At 49.0% G+C, this 21,102-nt stretch overlaps 1 protein-coding gene across 1 annotated transcript; it reads right to left on the reverse strand.

The window, feature by feature from the left end:
- Nucleotides 1-556: 556 nt before the first annotated feature.
- LOC108803232 lies at nt 557-15,919 on the reverse strand. Its single transcript, XM_018575073.1, has 4 exons — nt 15,865-15,919; nt 6,545-8,174; nt 670-836; nt 557-603 (listed from the first exon to the last, which is right to left on the reverse strand). The coding sequence occupies exons 1-4, from the start codon at nt 15,917-15,919 to the stop codon at nt 557-559; spliced, it is 1,899 nt and encodes a 632-aa protein (XP_018430575.1).
- Nucleotides 15,920-21,102: the final 5,183 nt, after the last annotated feature.

The raw sequence follows: 21,102 nt of genomic DNA on the forward strand, positions 1-21,102 counted from the left end.
GTGAACGGCTCTGGACTCTAGTGGGGTGAAAGGCTCTGTAATCTAGTGGGGTGAAAGGCTCTGGACTCTAGTGGGATGAGAGGTTCTGGGCTCTTGTGAGATGAGAGGTTCTGGACTCTAGTGGGGTGAAAGGCTCTGGACTCTAGTGGGGTGAGAGGCTCTGGACTCTAGTGGGATGAGAGGTTCTGGACTCTAGTGGGGGTGAGAGGCTCTGGACTCTAGTGGGATGAGAGGCTCTGGACTATAGTGGGGTGAGAGGTTCTGGACTCTATTGGGGTGAGAGGTTCTGGACTCTAGTGGGGTGAGAGGCTCTGGACTCTAGTGGGGTGAGAGGCTCTGGACTCTATTGGGGTGAGAGGTTCTGGACTCTTTTGGGGTGAGAGGTTCTCAGGGTTCAGTGAAATGGTTTTCCAGGTTATGGGAGAAGTCGTCTCCATGGATACCGCCGAGTCCAGGAAGGTCTCCAGAAGGTAAACAGTGAGTGAAAGGACGAGAATACCAAATGGGTTCCAACTAAGTTCAGGAAGAGCTCCCCGCCCCCCCCCCTTCATCAGGGCTAACGCTGCAAGAGAGTGTTTCCCGTCTGTGGGCGCAGGTCTTGGACTGAACAGAGAAGGAAGTATACGCTGTTGTGTAATGTTGAAAGACATCCCATAGAGGAACTCTTACTGTCCTCATCAAAGTAACGACAGGTCTGAACAACATATGGCCGAGCATCTTCACAGGGGAGGGCGACCCATACCTCGGGGGCACAATATAGAGCAGCTGGTTTGGAGAAGAAGGTGGTGGTCATATGCTGGGGAGATGGAACCATGGAGGTCCATGATGGAGGACTCCTGCCAAAGATCAGAATGGGGACCTGTGTACTTATCTGGGACCAGTTGGGGGTTCAGCTTACTGCCCCTCCAAAGCTTTCAGCTCCCGGGACTGAAGAACGGTTTAGACACATCCAGTCGTCAGGTGGCAGTAGGAGGCCCTGAGTAAAAATCGTAGCTGGAAGTCTCTAATTCCTCCATTAGTCTTAGGAAAATTTTGCAAAATTTGATTAATATTGAACTGGGTTTCATGTCCCAATTGCCTGTTATATATACGTTGTTATGTACACTATATAGCCAGTCCTGAGGGCCCCTCCCCCTCCAAATCATTGGATTCTTCCAACCTTGAAATACCCTGTAGACCTGACTCAATCCCAGGGTGAGGGACTCAATCCTGGGGCTTCCCCTCAATTGAAACAGAAATTAATTCTTCCCCCAAAATATTCCTGAGTATTAATTGTATCTCCAACACAGAAAGACCTCAGATGGGCCGGAATTTCCCTTTTTCAGCGTGCAGCAGAAAAACCACTGCCGGGGCCCTCAGCGAGTCCTTCCTCTAACTCTGCTTCTGAGAAATAATCACCAGGTGAAAACCAGCCCAGCTAATGACTCAATGTTATATCATGTGGAAGCTCCATGCCTGCCTTCCCCGGCAAGCCCATGTGATAGCATAATAGAAATGACAGGTCCTCTTTATTAGACCCCCTATTGCCCCCTATGCACCTCACTGAATCTCATGAGGCGCAGATCACGCTTCACCAGCTTCTTCTCCAGGCCACAGCAGCTGGGCAGAGGATGACAGCCCGAGACCGGAAGTGACGAAAACCTTGTCGTCGCTTTCAGGGTTCAGTAACCAGAGAGGAGGTCAGAGAGGCCAGACACGGATCTCTGCTGACCTCCTTCTGGTCCATCCACAGATATCCGCGGGGCCTGCTTTTCCACAAGGCCAACCAAGGCCCGGCCTCCGGGGCAGCAGGGGTGTGGAATTCCTATCTCCCGATGGCTAGGCAGGTGGTAGTTCTCTACATTTAGCCCTGCTTTGGGCAAGCCGAGCTAAATGTACAGCAGGAAGCCGTGGCTTGTTTAGTACAAGTGATCCCGGCAATGCCTGCAGGTCTGCCATTCTCCAATTGGGGGGGGGGTTGGAGGTTTACCTGGATATCCACCATGCCGGTCCACAGCTCACATAAGGGACAGTGGGCTCGGTATATAGGGTGGTGGATGGGGGAAGTAGCACACATTCAGGGTCATACAGGTGATCAGATGGCTTCACAGCCACCCGGATCTCTTGTATGTGAAGCCAGGAGCCGGCTTGTATGGTGGTCCTAACGTGGCTACATGTCAGCATAACACAGGGGCCCCAGAGCCACGTACAGCATTGTGTGTGTGGCCTCTCATACAGTGGGCGGAATGTTTCAAAACCGGAAGACATCTTCTGAATATGATTAGTTTTGCCAGATTGTTGTATCCACTACAGACAATTCCGCTGCTTCTTCAGCATGCGGATGTTCATCGCCTGAACGGGGCGACGACAAGATTTATAGGGCACGGAAAACGTCCTAGAATCTCCATTAAAAAAAACTCTGGCTCCCGAAGAGCGAAGGGGGGAGGGGCTAATTTCCCAAACATTCGTCTTTATAACATAGCGTGTCTTTTTACGGCATGCATTGGTAGCGCAATTGTCGTTTTTGCACGTAGGCGCACCGACGCGTGTTTTGCGTGTCTATGTGCGTGCACGTGGGGGACGGCGGGGGTCTTAAAAAATTTTTTGTCCATTTCAGAATTTTTCTTATATGTTACTTTCATTTTTAAAACTTTTTAACACTTTATTTTTTTTCCCCCCCCACTAACCCTATTGCTCATACATAGGGAGCTAACAAGCACCCTATGTAATAGCAGACAGGGTGTGACAGGTCCTCTTTTTTGGAGACATCAGGGGTCTTGCAGACCCCTAATGTCACCTAGGGGACCCCAAAGAAGCTGAGGAAGCCAGAGATCCGCTTGCCCAGCTTCATCTCCTGGCTCTAAGAGCCCGAGACTGTGTACAGTGACACCGGAAGTGATGCAATACACATCACTTCCGGGGTCCAGTGATCGGAGGAGAGATCAGCGGCTGGAAGCCGCTTGAATCTCTCTCCGGCCACACCCAAACCAAGAACACGGCTGCTGCAGCAGCCGTGTTCTTGTTTTAGCCACTTCAAAGTGCCGCCGTCTATAGACGTATTGCGGCCCGGAAGTGGTTAAAATCGTTTTTCAATTCTTATTTTCTATTCTACTCAGTACCACGGAGGTGCCGAGCAGAAGAGCCGAGCGGAATGCGGCTATTCACTCGCTGCCGTTCCACCCCTATGAGAATGGGGGCGAACGGCAGCGAGTGAGCTGCCTGAGCGTCGGCTCAGCTGATTCAGATGTTGGGCCGACTGAATGGAAGACCCTCTGCACTTCGGCACCAAAGGCAGCCGATGTACGGATGATTTCAGCCGTACTGAGCCGGAGTGATTAGTCGAACGGCTCACTTCACTTCGGCTGGGTTACTCGCTCGGCAGCTTTGTGAATAACTCCCAAAAGTGGGGGACATTCCCCTCTTATGCAGTTCTCACATGTAGCGGTGAAAACTGGCTAAGAGAGGAATGTCCCTCACTTTTGGAGAGATTCTATGTCACTTCCTGTTGTGTCTCTTGGACAGGAAGTAGAGGGAAATCTCCTCAATGGGATAAATTGCATAAAACTGACAGGGGTTTTAAAGAGGAACCTCACCCATATCTTTGAAATAACAAGAAAGTCACCTTTAGAAATGTTTCGTAACAACAATCTACAAACAGATAATTACCGGCTTTTTATTCTTTACGTACCTTATTTTTCTTCTCCTCCCCGTTCTTCTCACGGCGGCCATTTTTTACTAAGGGCAGATCAATCCATTTCCCTTTACTTCCTGGAACTCTGGCGCATGTGACTAGGACATGTGACCACGCACATCATCTCAGGGGAGGAAAATGCCTTTTCCCTGAGATCTCGTGAGATTACAGATGAGATTTCCCAGCAATGCTCTGCTGATGTCACCTTCCCAGGATGCAACGCATGGGCACATTACATCCGGGGGCCGGATTCCCCACAAGGCCACCGAGGCCCGGCCTCGGGGCGGCAGGGAGCAGAGGGGCGGCAGCGGTTTGAAATCTCCCGATGCCCGGGACATGCAGTTCCGGGCGCTGGGTGGTAATTTGTTTTCTACGTTTAGCCCTGCGTTGGAAATGGATTAATCTGCCCTTAGTAAAAATGGCCGCCGTGAGAAGAATGGGGAGGATGACCGGAAAAGCCGGGCTAAATGTAGACCTCCCATGTTGCACAAGACAGTTTCCAGCAGCAACATAAAGGGCAGTCTTTTAGTTTCGCTCTGTAGCTTTCCACAGCTCCAAGAAACTCGCACTGCTCACCCCTCGTGAGCAGTCACTCTGCTTTCTCAGCAGTGCGCCCAACAGGTCCCTTGGGTCACCGACCTTCCTGACCTCTCCAGGACTGGAGATCTCATCTCACCCAGAACTCTGAGGCTCTGTTGACACCTGGGCGTATCGAATATGCGCGTGTGACGCGCATTTTTCCCGCGCGTTTCCAAGGGCTACTTGGCTGTATCCCATTGGAAACGCTCGACAAAAACGCAGCAAAGAAGCTCCCGTACCTTTTCAGGCGTGGGCCGTTTTGTAGAGCGTTCAGACGGGCTGAAATATGGCAAGGTGTGAACCGTACCCATAGAAAACAATGGGATTTTCATTTTTGAGCGTTTTGTAGAGCGTTCGTAGAGCGCTGACCGCGCTACAAAACGTTCAGGTGTGAACCGGGCCTAAAGGTGGCCATACACTTTACAACCATCGCAAGACCTTAGTCTTGCGATGGTTGTAAAGTGATTAAAAAAACGTACGATCTGCCCATCTTGGACAGGCAGATCGCACTCTCGATCATCGCAAGCCACGCCCCCCCATTGTTGCGCGTTTCCATTGGGATACAGCCAAGTAGCCTTCGGAAACGCGCGTTTGTCGCGCAACTTTTTTACCGCGCATCGCGGTAAAAAAAACGCGCGACGGACGCGCATATGCAATACGCCTAGGTGTGAACGAGACCTTAGTGGCCTGCTTGTTCGACAACTGCACGCGCATCCTGCCCGTTTGCAGCGTTCGAAGCGGGGGCGGGCTTTCGATGATCGCGAGTACGACCTGCCCGTCCAAGATGGGCAGATCGTACGAGCTTTCAATAAGCTTACCACCATCGCAAGAACAAAGTCTTGCGGCGGTCGTAAGGTGTGTGGGCACCTTTCGTGATCTCCAGAGCTCCAGATGCCGGCTACAATTAGGAAAACCTGGAAGGACCTGAAAAGCCAGGCGCTTCCTTGTAACATGGTTCACATTCTGGACCCTCTCAGCCCCCTTTGGCTGAGAGTCCCGGGTGCCAAAGCCGCCATACTACACCGCGGCATCGCCATGCACTGCCACACGATATCATTGCACTGTGTGTACTCTATATCGAAAACCAATAGAACTGAAATAATGAAAAGAACTGAGGAAGATAGCTGGCTGAGCAGCGACATATCTTCAACATTACAGAACAAGTCCAGTTCGCTATATCTGTCCATGTATTCATCATTATTATTATTAGCTGCTTTATTTTTATTTTTTTTGCATTTGTCAAGAAAAAATAACAGCAAGTAGCCGAAGGCACACAACCACATTTCCCCCCACTTGTGCTCTATTATATATATATTTTTTTTTTTTAAATGGTTGAGAGATGGGAGATGGGAAAGAAGAGAACAATAAATGGGGACCATCGAGATTTCCAGTGGTGTCCTGTAATTCCGCTGTGTCAGAAGCTTTGTGTCACGATCTGGGATCAGGCTCAGAGTCCAGCAGGCAAATTTGTGGTATAACAGGCCGGGTTCGGTACACAAGCAGACGGTAGTGGTGGAGGAGCAGGCAGAAGCGTACTCAGCGAACAAGCCGAGGTCAGTAGCCAAAGGTATCGGGTACGAAGCAGAAGACGATGAGAGTAGTCGGTGAATCAGCAGCCAAAGGTCGGTACACGGGTAGCAGTATGAGCGGATTGTATCGCAGAGGGAGCAGGAAGCAAGATATTGGCAGGAGCACAATAATCTGGCAAACAGGAAGTGCAGAGGCGTGGCTAAAATAGGAAGTTCAAGGGAGGAGCAAGGAGTTCAGAGTTCAGCAGAAACTAGGTTTACCTGAGGATCACACAGGAGATCAGGCAAGGAGCTATCCAAGGTTCTAAGGTGGCTCAGCAGGTAGAACCACCAGCAGCTAGTAGTAGGTGAATCAGCAACCAAAGGTCGGGTTCGGTACACAAGCACAGGGTAGTAGTGGAGGAGCAGGTAGAAGCGTAGTCAGCGAACAAGCCGAGGTCCGGAGCCAAAGGTATCAGGTATGTAGCAGAAGACGATGAGAGTAGTCGGTGAATCAGCAGCCAAAGGTCTGTACACGGGTAGCAGTATGAGAGGATTGTATCGCAGAGGGAGCAGGAAGCAAGATATTGGCAGGAGCACAATAATCTGGCAAACAGGAAGTGCAGAGGCGTGGCTAAAATAGGAAGTTCAAGGGAGGAGCAAGGAGTTCAGAGTTCAGCAGAAACTAGGACATTAGGCAAGGAGCTATCCCAGGTTTCAGAGTGGCTCAGCAGGTGGAGCCACCGCCAGACACAGCAGAGGCCGCGGGTTCAGATCCGGTCCTGACACTGTGACCAGTTCTGACAACGTGTCGTCACAGCTGACCCCCGCTCCTTGAGACTGAATTGTATTGATAATAACAAATCTTCCGATGCTTTCTTCCAGCATTTTAATCCTCTCCATGAATCCGGGCTTTCCTTCCCGCTTCTCTTTTTCGATGAGCAGCCGGATGTAATCCACGGCAGACATGGGGTTGGGTTTTAAGGCGATCTCCTGGAGGTGTCTGAGAATCCTGGCAACTTTCTGAATAATTTTCAGCGCCTCATCCGCGGCCTTCTTAATCTCGTTCTTCAGCTTCCTGAGAACATCCGCCGGAGTCATCGCCTTGTTCTCCTCCTTTTCAAATTTTTCTTTTACATCTAAATAGCTTTTCCTTTGGGGCTCCACCATAATTTCCCAGTAAGACCTTTCTGTGCAGTGTGCACTGGAGTCATGCCCACACACGCAACACGTTCCGCTGATATTAAAAACTTCGCAAAAATAAACAAAGGGGTTGAAGTAGACGAGGCAATCATGGTGGCACGTGGAGTTGCACTCTCCGCAGTTGGTTGAGTTTACGGACGAGACGACCTTTCTTTTGACAGATTGCGTCACTTCGAACTCAAAACGCTCATTTACTTCGATCTCCTCCTTGTTTTCCTCCAGAGCTCTCTCCGTTTGCTCCAGTTCGTGCTGTTTAAACATCAACTCTTCGATTTTTTGGACGAGCCCATCCAAGGTTACCTCCAAAGCATTTCTATCCGCTAGGACTTCCCTTGTTAAACTTAAGTCTTTGCTGACTATTCCAGGCAAAAATTGTATGAGAAATCTCTCAATGTTTCTCATTCCCATCTTCCACTGTAGTTGATGGGCCATGTAGACGCAATCATCCACTTCATCGGGGCAGTTATTTGCGTACGTCATGCAGTTGTTGACCTTGAAGTACACAGGTTGTCCATCTTCGGATCGTTTACAGGGAACGTCAGCCTCAATGATTGCTGAGAGAACTTTTGGCTCCTGGACATCTGAAAAGGTGGTGAAGAAGACTATATTCTCCTTGATGTCCTTCCCAAAAATGGATGAGATGTTCTCATAGATGTACTTCTGTGTTGGAGTCAACCGAGCCAAAGAAGACTGAACCACGAAACAAATGGCATCGATTTCAGTGAATGGGCATTTACGAAAAAATTCTCGTATCTTCCTCATGATTTTCTCGTCATATTGTATCCCTCTGGTGTCTCCGAACCCCGGAGTGTCAATGATGGTTATGGAGTACGGGATTCGGAATTCATCTTCGTGGTTGATCTGGTAGATGGTGACACCAGATGTTTGGCTGTGGGCTTGACTCTTCTCACTACTCTCCGCAATCAGCTGGATCCGGTGGTCGTCCATCCACTCCACACCAAAGATGAAGTTGATCATGGTATTGATCAGGGTCGTCTTCCCAGATCCGGTCTCACCAACCATCATGATCACTTTGTTTTCCCCATCGGCTTTCGCTGTTCCAAAATTCCATATCTTCTGACAATTCACATGTTCCATTCTCATCCTGTAAATGGTCAGAGGTCCGGCCTTGTCTTTGCTGCTCAGGTATTTGTTCAGTTTCCGAATTAGAGATCGTTGACGATCCACCACCATAGATGGGGGGCGCTCGGTACCTACCAAATTAACATAGAAACAGTCATTGATGGTCAATGTTACAACTCAGCAAACATTGAATATTGTACACAAATGCTAACGTACAATGTGCAGGTGAAGTGCATCTGAACCCAAAAGCAAAAATGTGATATATTGCAGCTTACCAGTCCATAGATGTTTTATTACCACACTTCCTGTGCTAGGGTGGCTACACTTACTCTTGTAACGCTCCCCTCGAAGGAGCTGCTGGAATGCCCAGCTCATCTCTAGTCTGTCTAGGGCAGGAGTCAGCAACTTTAAACACTCAAAGAGCCATTTGGACCCGTTTTCCACAGAAAAGAAAACGCCGGGAGCCACAAAACCCTTTTGACATCTAAAATGAAGATAACACGTCATGTATGGTTTTTTACCTTTATGTTATGTATAGCATGTATATAGGTATATGTGGGCTTAGTAACGCGCTGGACTCCGGGCTTAGTAACGCGCTGGACTCCGGGCTTAGTAACGCGCTGGACTCCGGGCTTAGTAACGCGCTGGAAAAAGTGTGAATTCAGTCTGAAGGTAAAGGTTGGAGGGTTGTGATGTTTTATTGAACATAATAACCAGTCTGTCTCTGGTGAAAAAGTTTTACATCCACCTCAGAATCCTCAAACTCTGCGGTTCTTTTTTTCCCCTATAAGCCGTATAATGCAGACAAATAAATACCGTATTCCATTCAGCATAACAAGCTAATCCACACACTTACTTTTCCTATACAACAGCAGCCTCTTGTGTCTAATCAGAATCAGTGCAGTCAATGAAAACAAAATCTTTCTGAAAAGGCTGCAAAATATTGAAATTAAACCAAATCTGTCATATGAGATGCAAGCTGACAGTTACAAACTTGGTCAGCTGGAAAAAAAAGTCAATCTAATTCAACCAATAGAAGAAAAGGAATGATTCATTGAACATCTACATATACAGAACCGCATAACCACTGTTGATCCAGAGGAAGGCAAAAAACCTTATAAAACATGATCCAATTTGCTCCCACATCAGGGGTCAGCAACCTTAATCAATCAAAGAGCCATTTGGACCCGTTTCCCACAGAAAAAAAACACCGGGAGCCACAAAACTTTTTTGACATCTAAAATTAAGATAACACGGCATATATCGTTTTTTTACCTTTATGCTCTGTATAGCATGTATATAAGTATATGTGGGCTTAGTAAAGCACTGGAGTCTGGGCTTAGTAACGCACTGGACTCTGGGCTTACCTGAGACCCTGCACAGCCCATCTGAGACTATGGTGGGCTCTGCAGGCCCTCAGGTGGGCTGCTCGCCGGGGTCACATTCCCCTGTACCTCCTCCCAACTCCTCTTACCTGCTGCTGCTGGGGCCTGGCCTCCTCCACACCCTCCCCGTCACCTCTGCCATGCCGCCCCTGGTACAGCTCATACTCATGTAAGAGGCCCCCCAGGCTGCCCAGACCCCTCACGTGGGTACCGGGCCTTACCCCCCTGATGACGGTGTTCTATCAAAGTTTGTGACTACATTACAATGTGTGACTGGTGACCTGGTCACACATTTCAATGTGATCCTGCCCAGTTTTTTTTAGGGGTGGAATGTGTGACCGCCAATAGGTGAAGCATTTCAACGCTTTCTCAGCTGTTTCAGGGCAGATCGGCAGTGCAAATCGTATGTGCAGGAGAACCGATCTGTCCTGGTACAACTGATCGGTCCTGAAATGTCACTTCTCTCCGACTGCGATCTCACATTCCACCCCACTCACAAAGTCGGATAGAAGTGCCCAGGACCGGACCTCACTGGGGCCACCCCCCACACAGCCTCAGGCCCCGAGGCCCCGGCGCTAGTTCCGCCCCTGGACAGGGAGCCGCAGCAGAGGGATGAAAGAGCCACATGCGGCTCCGGAGCAGCTGGTTGCTGACCCCTGGTCTAGGGTATGATCTTCAGCTGCCCACCCATTAGCACTATCCGCCCTTCTTCTATTTCCCACAAAAGCTGATGTGCACTCTGGTAGTATAATGCTAAATAACTTTGATTGAACACCTTTACTGGGGGAGAGAGGGTATAGGGGTTCTAAGCTTCCAGGGTGTAACAGGCATAGACTCCAGACTCACCAGACCTGGTTGGCTTATCAGTGTAGATCCACTTGGGAGACAGCGGATAGCAACTGAAGTAGCAGATGAGCACGGATGAGCACAGATCCTCAACAGGAGAGACACCGGCCATGCTCCTGAAGTCCTTTAAGTTCCTGGAAACTTCAAGAGCCGCCCTTGGTCCTGGGTCTCTTCCTCTGACAGCAACACAGACCTCCTCCATGTTGGAAGCCTCAGGGAAACGTTTCCCTCACACCAGCCTGTGGGGCAGGCTGAACAGCACCCAGCCCTATTCCATGGCTGGTCCCCGGCTAGTCGGAGCACATGGCAAATCCCTCCAGTATATGTACCCTATCCCAGCATGCACCACTGGCTGAGAGAAACCCAGTGATTGGCTGCTGTGCTGTACATACACTACAGTGTCTCTCATCAGACACGGAGAATTAACCAGATAATTGCCACTATAATCCAACCAGGCCAACTACAGCCCCCGGCAATCACTAAATGTCTAGTAGCCACCTCACAGAAGGTGATGGCGGCTACACTCTCTACATTGTATCGAGGGATCCATGGTTATGTCCAAAAAGAGGGGAATCAGGGTCATCCAAAAATTTGTGTGAATCCGTAATGTCATCAATAAGCATAAAAAGAACATCTCAGACCAACATCTCTACCATTTCTGGGGATGGGTGGCTACACTTGCTCTCTATATTGTATCTATGGAGGAAGCCAGGGTTATGTCCATAAATAGGGGAATCGCGCTTCTCCAAAAATCCTTGTGAATCCGTAATGTCATCAATAAGCATAAAAGTAACATCTCAGACCAACATCTCGAACGATTTTCCCGAGAAACTTGTGCTTAAAGGAGAACTATGGGGTTCAGTCTTTCCCCCATAGTTCTCCTTAGGGTAACGGGAGGACACAAACAACCACTATGATTTCAGTTTACAGGCATTGTTTCAGGTAAGACAGTTCCTGATTGGTGGCTCTGGGTTACTATTCCTCTTCTTATGTTACCGCTGTCCTGTGTGCTGCTTTTTTTTTTTTTTTTTTGTGAGTAACCGAAAACATTTTTTTTTTTTGTGAGTAACCTAAAACAAACCTCTGAACTTTTTTTCCTTGCGACAAAAATCGATGAATGAAGGCAAGCCGTGCTGATTGGGGAAAGGCGGTACAATCGCAGAGACAGCACAGTTGATAGATTGGGGTCAATTCACAAAGCTTATTTTCTTCATTTTGGCCGTTATTTCATTGATATCGCCTGTTACATAGTTACTGTGTAAAGGTGGTCGATTCACAAAACTCAAAAACGCTTATTTTTAAGAAGTGGTAAATTAACTATTCGGACGTTATTTTAACAACTGGAGTGATAAGATAGAATGCTTTTGCATACAGAAGAAGAAGGAGGCGGCATGTAGTTGTGGTCAGAGTTACTTCGGTTTCCGAATCTTCATGACCCCTACTGATACCAACCTGATGTGTGCCATGATTTTGTGGTCAGCGTGCCAAATAAGTGGGCACGCTCTAGTGAAATGATAGAACCTGGGGAAGGTCGGGAGGGTCAGACGCGACTTCGCCGTGACGTGACGAGGAGCTCCCAGTCCCCCTTCTTAAGGGGAGGGGAGCCGGCGCAACTCCTCCCACAAACACGGCCAAGATGCCTTGGCCTATTACTTGTCATTTCTACAGTTTTTATCCTTCTACAAATGTAGATGATTTTATTTTACAGTTAGAGGTTAGTGACAAATCTCACGTGACACGAAAAATCAAATGTCCCCGGGACACCCTTCAGTGGGGTTGTAGAGCAAGTGAATTGTTCCATGCAACATATTTAATATCAAGAATACCTGGTAAGGAGAAGTGCTTGCCCTCCCTACACTGTCTGATTGTCAACAGATGTAGATCTAAATAAATGTAATGTTTCATATATTCATTCCGTTCAGAAAAAATGTTATTGTTATTTCTATATGATTTCTTCTCTACCCAATTTAAAATTAGTACGCATGTGGCGCATACGGAATATATTCCTTCCTTATATGTGGAATCCTTTTGTGTGGTAAAAGTATAACGGTCATTTGGACATCTGCTCCACCCCTTCTGCTACCAAAATGCACTGCAAAAGTGTTAAAATAACACCCAAAACGTTATTTTATCACAGTAATAGATCAAATAAAGTCTGTGATGCTAAAATAACACTTGTTTAAAAGAGAACTATGAGGGGGAGGGGCTTTTCACTGACCTCATAGTTCTAGCCGACCTGTGACAATGAGACTGTCGCAGGTCAGCTCAGTAGATCGGGAGGTGAGGGCACACATACCGGCGTTCGCTCCCCTCTCGATCCTGTCACGGCTCTCTGCCGGGACAGGGGAGGGGCTGGATTCCCTTCTCCCCGCTCCGATCTGCCAGCGCTGACTGGCGGAACGGACGGGGGAGGGGGCGGGTACAGCAGGCTCTGCCTCTAGATAGGCAGAGCCAGCTGTCACTCACGCAGCTGGGCGGATCCAGGCACAATTGTCAGGATCTGCGTCAGCGGCGGCGTCTCAGTATACCGCGAGCTGTAGCTCCCTATATACTGAGCCTAGGGTGACGGGAGGACGCTAGTTTGTGTCCTCCCGTTACCCTAAGGAGAACTATGGGGAAAGCCATAACCCCAATACTTCTCCTTTTAAGCAACGTTAAACTGCGTGTGCATTCACGATTCCGGCTTTTGTGAATTGCACGTTTCAGCCAGTAAAATAAAGAGTGGTAAAATAAGGAGAGATAAATGAACTTCTACTCTCATAACGCTGAGCTTTGTGAATTGATCCCACTGTTGCAATTTCTTATTTTGTCAAAAAACAATAAATACATGAAAGTAAAAAAGGGAAGTGAAAGCAAAGTGTGCGACCTGTTTCCCTTTCCCCGTCATCACACTCATTTTCTGAGACAGTTGAATGGGGGATGTTATGGAAAAGAAAATAAAACACCGGGGCGCCTGACCTGGTGCAATGATCCTTTAGTTGATGAAAATAGTTTTAAAAAAACAGACACTTTGGGGGTGATTTACTAACCTAAACACATGCACGCACCAGGTGCGTGTGATTTTCACACAGCAAAACATATTTATCAACCAAAAAGTCTCTAAAAGCATATTTCCACTAATGCCATATATGGAAAAATCATGCACATGATGCATATATAATTCTGCTTCACAGTTTAGACAGAAATGGTTAGCTCATGCATTTACATTCCTGCATTCATCAACGCAAAAAACACAACGTAGAGCTAATTTACACAACATCACCTTGCAATTCATGCAGGGCTTTGCACAACACACCTGCTGGGTGTGTACACACTACAAAGGTGTTTAGATTCCACCAATAGATCATACTGGGAGGGAACACACTACAGAGGTGTATACATGTTTGTGGCGTGTTTATAAGGTTAGTAAATCAACCCCTTTGTATTCACAAACGAAGCAAGAAAAATGTCACATCGGACTTGTAGTGCTCACTGAGTAAACTGCTGTGCAAATGGACGAATAGTCCGGGAGCTCTGCTGGATGCAGGGTCTCGCTACCACTTAGCTAAACGCATTTTCGGGGAACTTCCAGTTGTATTCACAAACAAAGCAAGAAAAATGTCACATCGGACTACTCAGCTACTCAGCTCTGAAGAAGTGGAAGTTCCCCGAAAATGCGTTTAGCTAAGTGGTGGCGGCAGGGCGCAGAGGGGCGGCAGCGGTGTCCTTGTGGGGAAGTTGCCCTCTCTACATTCAGTCCTGCTTTGCACAAGCCGAGCTAAATGTAGAGTGAGGCAGACGATTTTTCGTTTGCATGTGAACTCGGCGATGTCGCCGAGATCACATGTAAACAGTGTGCAGCCGGTCCGTCCGTCCTCCCCTCCCCCTTGCACTTACCTCTCTCCTTTGGTTCCGTCCTCCGCCACCGAGTCTCTCCTCACTGCAGGGAGCAGAGCGGCCGGGTTATAAGTAACCGTGCCGCTCCGTATACACAGTGAGAGGGGAGAGCTGTGCCGTGCTGTGCCGTGCCGGGCTGTGCCGTGCTGTGCTCTTCCTCTCTCACCTGTCACAGGAGTTCCAGCGCAGTGCTGTGCTAGAACTCCTGTATTGGAGGTGACAGGGGTCAATAAAGAGAACCTGTCACCTCCAATTGCTATCACACAGTAATAGCAATAAAGTTACGTGAAAAAAATTAAATTGATTAAAAAAAACTAAAAAATAATATGAAATAATTAAATAAAAAAATTAAAAGGTGATTAAAAAGTAAAAAAAATTTATAAGAAACAAATTATAAAAAAATGAGAAAATAATTATAAAAAATAAACAATAATAAGATATTGTTGCAGAACCTGGCCTTGGGGCGGCAGGGAGAGTAAATCCGGCCCTGAATGTGGAGACTGTTATCAGTAAGTGATTGATATCATTGATGGAACAGACACAGATCTTACATAGTTACATAGTATTTGAGGTTGAATAAAGACACAGGTCCATCAAGTTCAAACCTTTGTGTGTCTGTGTGTGATTGTGCAGGTGTGTGTGATTGTGCATGTGTGTGAGTGCATGAATCCCTGTGTGGTCTAGTTTTTTTAAGAGTACCTGTCCCCCTGTACGTTGCGGTCTCTGAGGAAATTGTCTAAATGCTTTTTGAGCGATTCAATACTCTCAGCCGATACCACTGCTTGCGGCAGCGAGTTCCAGACCGTAACAGCTCCAACTGAGAAGAATCCCCTCCGCCCCCTTGTGGTTAAATCTTTTCTCCACCAGTATTAGGTGATGGCCTCTCGTCCTTGTTACCGAGTTTAAAGTAAAAAGTTTATTTATCTTTGATTTAATGAAAACATTAGAAGCATAATAAAGTATACCTGACCATAGAGAACAGATATCTCCATCGAAAAACACTCTGCATGGAAAGGGGGGGTCACTGGATGTCGATGCCCAAAGTGTGGGACCCACCCAAACCTGAACCCCATGTTTTTATCATTGTAGAGTAATGATCAGACTCTGGAACAAAGCTGGCTGGGTGAGCGCATTGGAAGGAAGACATGTGAAAATATCACATTCCTATCTTTTACTGGTGTCAGGGGGTACCATGCGCGGGTGTCCGCCGCACACCGCATGCAGGCACCCACACGGGAGGACCAAATGCGTGACCACACCAGACAATGCCAATCAGCTTATAAATGTAGAGTTTATTACAGACACCGAAATAAAGTCACCACAAGCAAGTAGTAACTTGCAAATACAATCACATACAACAGGGTCAGTGAAACGTGGGGAGCGAGGCAACACAAGGGGAGCCACGGAGTAATGTTCAGGGTACAGGGAGGCACCAGGACTCAGGACTCGGTTAACGGCCACAATACTGTGGCACAGAGGCATAACTAGAAACCTCAGGGCCCCGGTGCAAGAAAGCATTTATATCCCCCCCCCCCCCCAAAAAAAACCATGATTTTGATACCTTTTTTTTTCCAAACCGGTTTGAAAGGGTTTTTTTTAACGTTCTTGCATATATCTACTGCTTGATAGCCGTACATATATGCAACAACACCTGAGGGGTTAGAAACACTTTAAAGCAGCTCCCAGCAGGCAGACACTCTCTCCCATACCTTACCAGGGCTGCGGGAGGTCTGAGCAGGCATACGGGCGGTCTCACCAGGGCTCTGCATGGCCTCGGGTGACAGATTGCAGGGTTAGGGCTGCTGGTCCTCTCTCTTCCCCCTCTGCCTGACACTGCTCCTAGATTCCTCCCCCTCGTTCCCGGGGCCCTCAGGTGCAAAGCTGGCCCTGGCAGTGCCTGCAGAGCGGCGGGAGGAGAGAGGGAGCCGGTGTTCTGTGGGGACTTAGGCCTGGTTCACACCTGGGCGTTTTGTAGTGCGTTCAAATGCTGTGCAAAACGCTCAAACACGGAAATCCCATTGTTTCCTATGGGTATGGTTCACACCTGGGCGTATTTCAGCCCGTCTGAACACGCTACAAAACGGCCTACGCCTACGTACATGTACTTCTTTGGGGCGTTTTGGTCGCGCGTTTCCATTGGGATACAGCCAAGTAGCCCTCGAAAACTCGCGAACCGCGGTAAAAACGCGCGACGCGAAACGCCTAGGTGTGAACCTAGTCTTAGAAGGAACACCGGTGAGAAGGTAAATCACCCCGCCATCCATCCTGATGCTGTCGTATGCTCCCCCCCCCACTCACTGCTCTGCTCGGACAAGCTTAGGTCCGTCAGAGCAGGCTGATGCATAGCGTCGGGCAGGTTAGTGCCCGAGGCTATGTATCGGGCATAGCGAGCCAGGCCGTACACAATCAAGATTGTGTGCGGGCCCGCTCCTTCCTCTCTGGGCCCCCCTCAACAGGCGGAATGCCAGGGCCCGGTCGCGATTGCGACCGTTGCGACCCTTGTAGTTCCGCCAGTGCTGTGGCACCGGGCTCACTGCAGTGAGGGATTAAATACCCTCCCAGATCATCAGCAGGCGGTGCAGAGACACCCGCAGGTGAGCACTGGAACTGCAGGTCCTGGATCCAACATCACAGTGCCACCTGGAGGTGTTCTGGTCCCTGACAACTGGAGATTTAATCATCTTAATTATTTTAATAACATTCCAGGAACTAATGAAAAGCTGTCCTGAAACATTCCACAAATCACTAACATGACACAGCAGATTTCAAGGTTTTTCATCAAGGAATCCTACGAGTGGGCTCTCATTTGGGCTGAAAGTCGTCCAAAATTAAAGCCATGGGTGACCCCGCAAGCACACCCGAATCAGCAAAAGTCTATTTAAAAGCCGATTGCAAATTATTGCCCAATTTCCATAAAGGAATCCTACAGCATGTTGAGAAGAAAGTCTTCTAATGGGGTAAAGATAAATTTAAATGAGAACTATGGGGTCAGTGCTTTTCCCCCCATAGTTTTCCTCAGGGTCACAGGAGGACATAAACTAGCGTCCTCCCGTCACCCAAAGCTCAGTATATAGGGAGCTACTGTCCAGATCCGCCCAGCTGCGTGATTGACAGCTGGCTCTGCCTATCTAGAGGCAGAGCCAGCTGTACCCGCCCCCTCCCCCCCCTCCTCCGTTCCGCCAGTCAGCGCTGGATGATCGGAGGGGGGGAAATCCCTGCAGGGAGTCGTGAGTGACAGTCACCGCTTTCTGCAGTGACAGGATCGAGAAGTGAGCGAGCGCCGGTATGTGTTCCCTCACTTCCCGATCTATAGAGCCGACCTGTGACAGTCTCATTGTCACAGGTCGGCTCGAACTATGAGGAGCGGAAATCACTTGCCTCATAGTTCTCCTTTAATAAACACCAGGAAATACATGGAGACACATTCCCTGACCTCCGTATCATATTATCAGAGTCTCTGATGTATTCTTGGTTTTCCTTCTGTCTCTTGTCTCCGGGTTTTCTCACCTACGACGGAGGATATGTAAAAGGCCAGAAACACGCGGGAGGTTTTGATGTCCAGTTTTGGAAACAATAAAGTAAAAAGAATTCTAATCACCAGTCTGGATGTGGATCTGACATGAGAAATCCATCAATAAATCTGCTGGAAGATGTTTCATTTTAAAGAAGAACTATGAGGGGGGGAGGGGGGGGGGCTTCTCACTCCTCCTCATAGTTCTAGCCGACCTGTGACAATGAGACTGTCACAGATCGGCTCAGTAGATCGGGAAGTGAGGGAACACATACCGGCGTTCGCTCACCTCTCGATCCTGTCACTGCTCTCTGCCGTAACAGTGGAGGGCCTGGATAGGCAGATAGGCTCTAGATAGGCAGAGCCAGCTGTCACTCACGCAGCTGGACGGATCCACACATAATTGTCGGGATCCGCTCTGGCGTCTCAGTATACCGCGAGCTGTAGCTCCCTATATACTGAGCTTAGGGTGACGGGAGGACGCTAGTTTGTGTTTTCCCGTGATCCTAGGGAGAACTATGGGGGGAAAGCCCTGACCTCATACTTCTCCTTTAAAGTGACAATAAAGTAAATTTTTCCCCCTCCCCCCAATGTTAATGTCAGCACTTACCTTAAATGATGTCTCTAAGCCCTCGTTCACACCTGAGCGTTTTGTAGCGCGTTCTACGCTTGACGAACGCTCTACAAAACGTTCAAAAATATAAATCCCATTGTAGTCAATGGGTCTGGTTCCCACATTGGCGTATTTACGCCCGTCCCTAACGCCCTACAAAACGGCCCACGCCTGAAAAGGTACAGGTACTACTTTGGGCCGTTTTGTTGCGCGTTTCCATTGGGATACAGCCAAGTAGCCTTCGGAAAGGCACGACGGTCGCGCAACTTTTTTACCGCGAATCGACAGACGCGTATATGCAATACGCTTAGGTGTGAACGAGACCTTAATCCGATCTTCTTCTTTCCCGTCCTTTTCCTCTGTCCCTCCAGCGCTGACTCCTCTGAGCTTGCTGGCACTTCCTGTCCCACGGTGTCTGCATGCGGGTGCACGCCGACTTACCTTGCGTCTCTCCTCGCGTCCCGGACGAAAATGTGAACTGCGCATGCGCCCGAGATGCTTTGCGGCCGCCCTAACATCTTTCCATTTTTCGGTCGGGAGCTCGCGGAGAAAACACGGGTAAGTATTAACCTCTGTTAAAGCGTTTTTATTTGTTTGCAGCTCCGCGTGCCGAGCCCGCCAGGAAAGCTGACAGCGCCGCAGCGCCAATTACAGGTACTGAGACATTATGCCGGGTCCGCAGCTGCAGAAATCGGGATAATGTCTCAGTGCCTGTGATTGGCGCTGTCAGCTTCCTGGCGGGCTCGGCACTTGGAGCTGCGAACGCGCCCGAGCCCATCACTAATTATCCTTCAAGGGTTTGCAGTAATTTGTGTCATTTCGAATTCCGATGAGATCAATAAACGGGGAATGGGAGAAGCGGATTGGCCGGACACAAACATGAAAATCTCTTTTCTTACTCGGGATATAAAATGTTACAAATTTCATCAACCAAATAAAGGAGAAACCGCCTTCCAGCCAGCGATGGGACCAATGAAGACCAAATGGACTCATCACCGCTCTGTTATTTTGTATTGGATCCGGAGATGTCTCCTGCTCTGATCCTCCCATCTTTTAAGCTCGGCATGTACAAAGCAGGACTGAATGTAGAGAGAGCAACTTACCGCCCGGCAGCCGGAACTTCCCCACAAGGAAACCGCTGCCGCGCCTCGGCGCCCTGCTGCCCCTCGGCCGGGCCTCGGTGGCCTTGTGGGGAATCCGAGCCTGATGGTAACCCAAAGGAAGCTCATCAGATACCTGGAAAAACCTACCAAACCCGTGTAAGAGACTTACCTGCAAGCTGGTCCCTGCCCATGTGCATGCAATCCTATGCTAAAAGTTCCGGCCAAACACGCTATGGCAAGTAGACGTCATATATGCGCAATAGTGCATGTATGTTAGCGCATGGACGCGCACTTGTTAGCGAGCACACTTCCTCTGTTCAAAACAGACAGAAGCCACTATCAAGTTGCTGAGTGGTCATCAGCTTGTCCATGTGTGCCCTGCATTCTGTTCCTGCGTTCCTGATCTCCGGCTTGTGACCATTGACTCCACCTCCTCCTTCCGATCTGGTACCTGGACTCTCTGCTCTCCCGTGTATGATCCTGGCTTACGATTCCTGACCTTGCTCCTGATATGTCATTCGGCACTTCGTGATTTTGCTTCCCATGTATGACCCCCGCCTCTGGACCTGACTTGGCTTGCCGCTTGGTGCCTTGTCCCACCAGTACTCTGGGCCACCTCATCCAGTTACTGCTTCCCCGTCTCCACCCCTATTACCTGATCCAGTTCTGAGAGATCCTGCTGTCATCCTGGTCTTACAGACTCACCAGCTGGTCCAACATGCTCAAGCACCTCTACGAAAACCCAGCCAGCCACCACTACCAGCGCCCGTGCCTCTCCCTGTCCTTACATCCCATCACCATCTCCAGAGGTGCGGGACGAGAGGTGCACGGGTAGCCCCCTTCTCAGTTGGGTCTCCATTCAGGTACATGATAACCTGCCACCTTCCCCCGACCTCCGCAGAGTACCCACTCCATATTTACCCCCATCCGGGGCAATTTTAAATGCTTATGACCTTTATAGTGTGGTTTAGTTTTGGCTGTTCAGTTCTAGTGAGAGGTTTGCAGTGCTCGGACCCAGGAGAGAAGGATCTCACCATTGTGATGGCGCCATCGGGCCGCAGCTGTGGTTGTGTGGGAAGTGTAAGTTGCATGTGACAGCAGAACTACACAGACACAAACAATTCAGAATTTCACAATCACGGGGGAGTAAATGCCGCCAAATCAGTTTCAGTTTTCATACATACCAGCAAAAGCGAGTCCATCCCAGAATTTACCCCAGGAGAGCAGGAGATGTAATGACCCAACAAGTAGGACAACTGCCCATCCCTCACCCTCGGTTCTTCCTTCATCCTTTCACATAGGCTCATGGACCTTCAGGGAGGAACCTGTCAGGACAGAATTATGAGACCTGCTGGGACAATCGGAGGGTCAGATCTTCAGGCCCGGCGCTACCGCAAGGCAAGTCAGGCGGCCGCCTGAGGGCGCTGCAGGGTGAGGGCGGAAAAAACAGGGCATTTTGACAAGTACTTGCACTTGTCATAATGCCCCGATGCTTGCGCTATGTTTTTTTTTTTTTTTCTTCACTTACCTTCGGTGCGGGAGAGCAGCGGCGAGTCAGCGCTGGTCCGGTGGGAGGAGCTGCAGGTGGGGGTCCTAATTTAGCTGGCTGGCAACTGCCAGAGGTGCCGCGCGTGTCGAGATCCGTTATGTGTTCCCTCACCTCCCGATCTACTGAGCCGACCTGTGACAGTCTCATTGTCACAGGTCGGCTAGAACTATGAGGCG

The sequence above is a fragment of the Nanorana parkeri genome, unplaced genomic scaffold (genome assembly GCF_000935625.1).
Source record: "Nanorana parkeri isolate BGI_ZX_2015 unplaced genomic scaffold, ASM93562v1 scaffold3513, whole genome shotgun sequence".
Lineage (NCBI taxonomy): Eukaryota > Metazoa > Chordata > Amphibia > Anura > Dicroglossidae > Nanorana > Nanorana parkeri.

What these genes read in the sequence shown, in the direction of transcription:
- LOC108803232 (XM_018575073.1), bottom strand. Translation starts at nt 15,919, where the DNA reads ATGCAGAGCCCTGGTGAGACCGCCCGTATGCCTGCTCAGACCTCCCGC. An exon ending in TCAGACCTCCCGCAGCCCTG is followed by an intron (nt 8,175 to 15,864) that starts GTAAGGTATGGG and finishes TTAATTTGGTAG; the next exon opens with GTACCGAGCGCCCCCCATCT. An exon ending in TTGTCAGAACTGGTCACAGT is followed by an intron (nt 837 to 6,544) that starts GTCAGGACCGGA and finishes GATCTTTGGCAG; the next exon opens with GAGTCCTCCATCATGGACCT.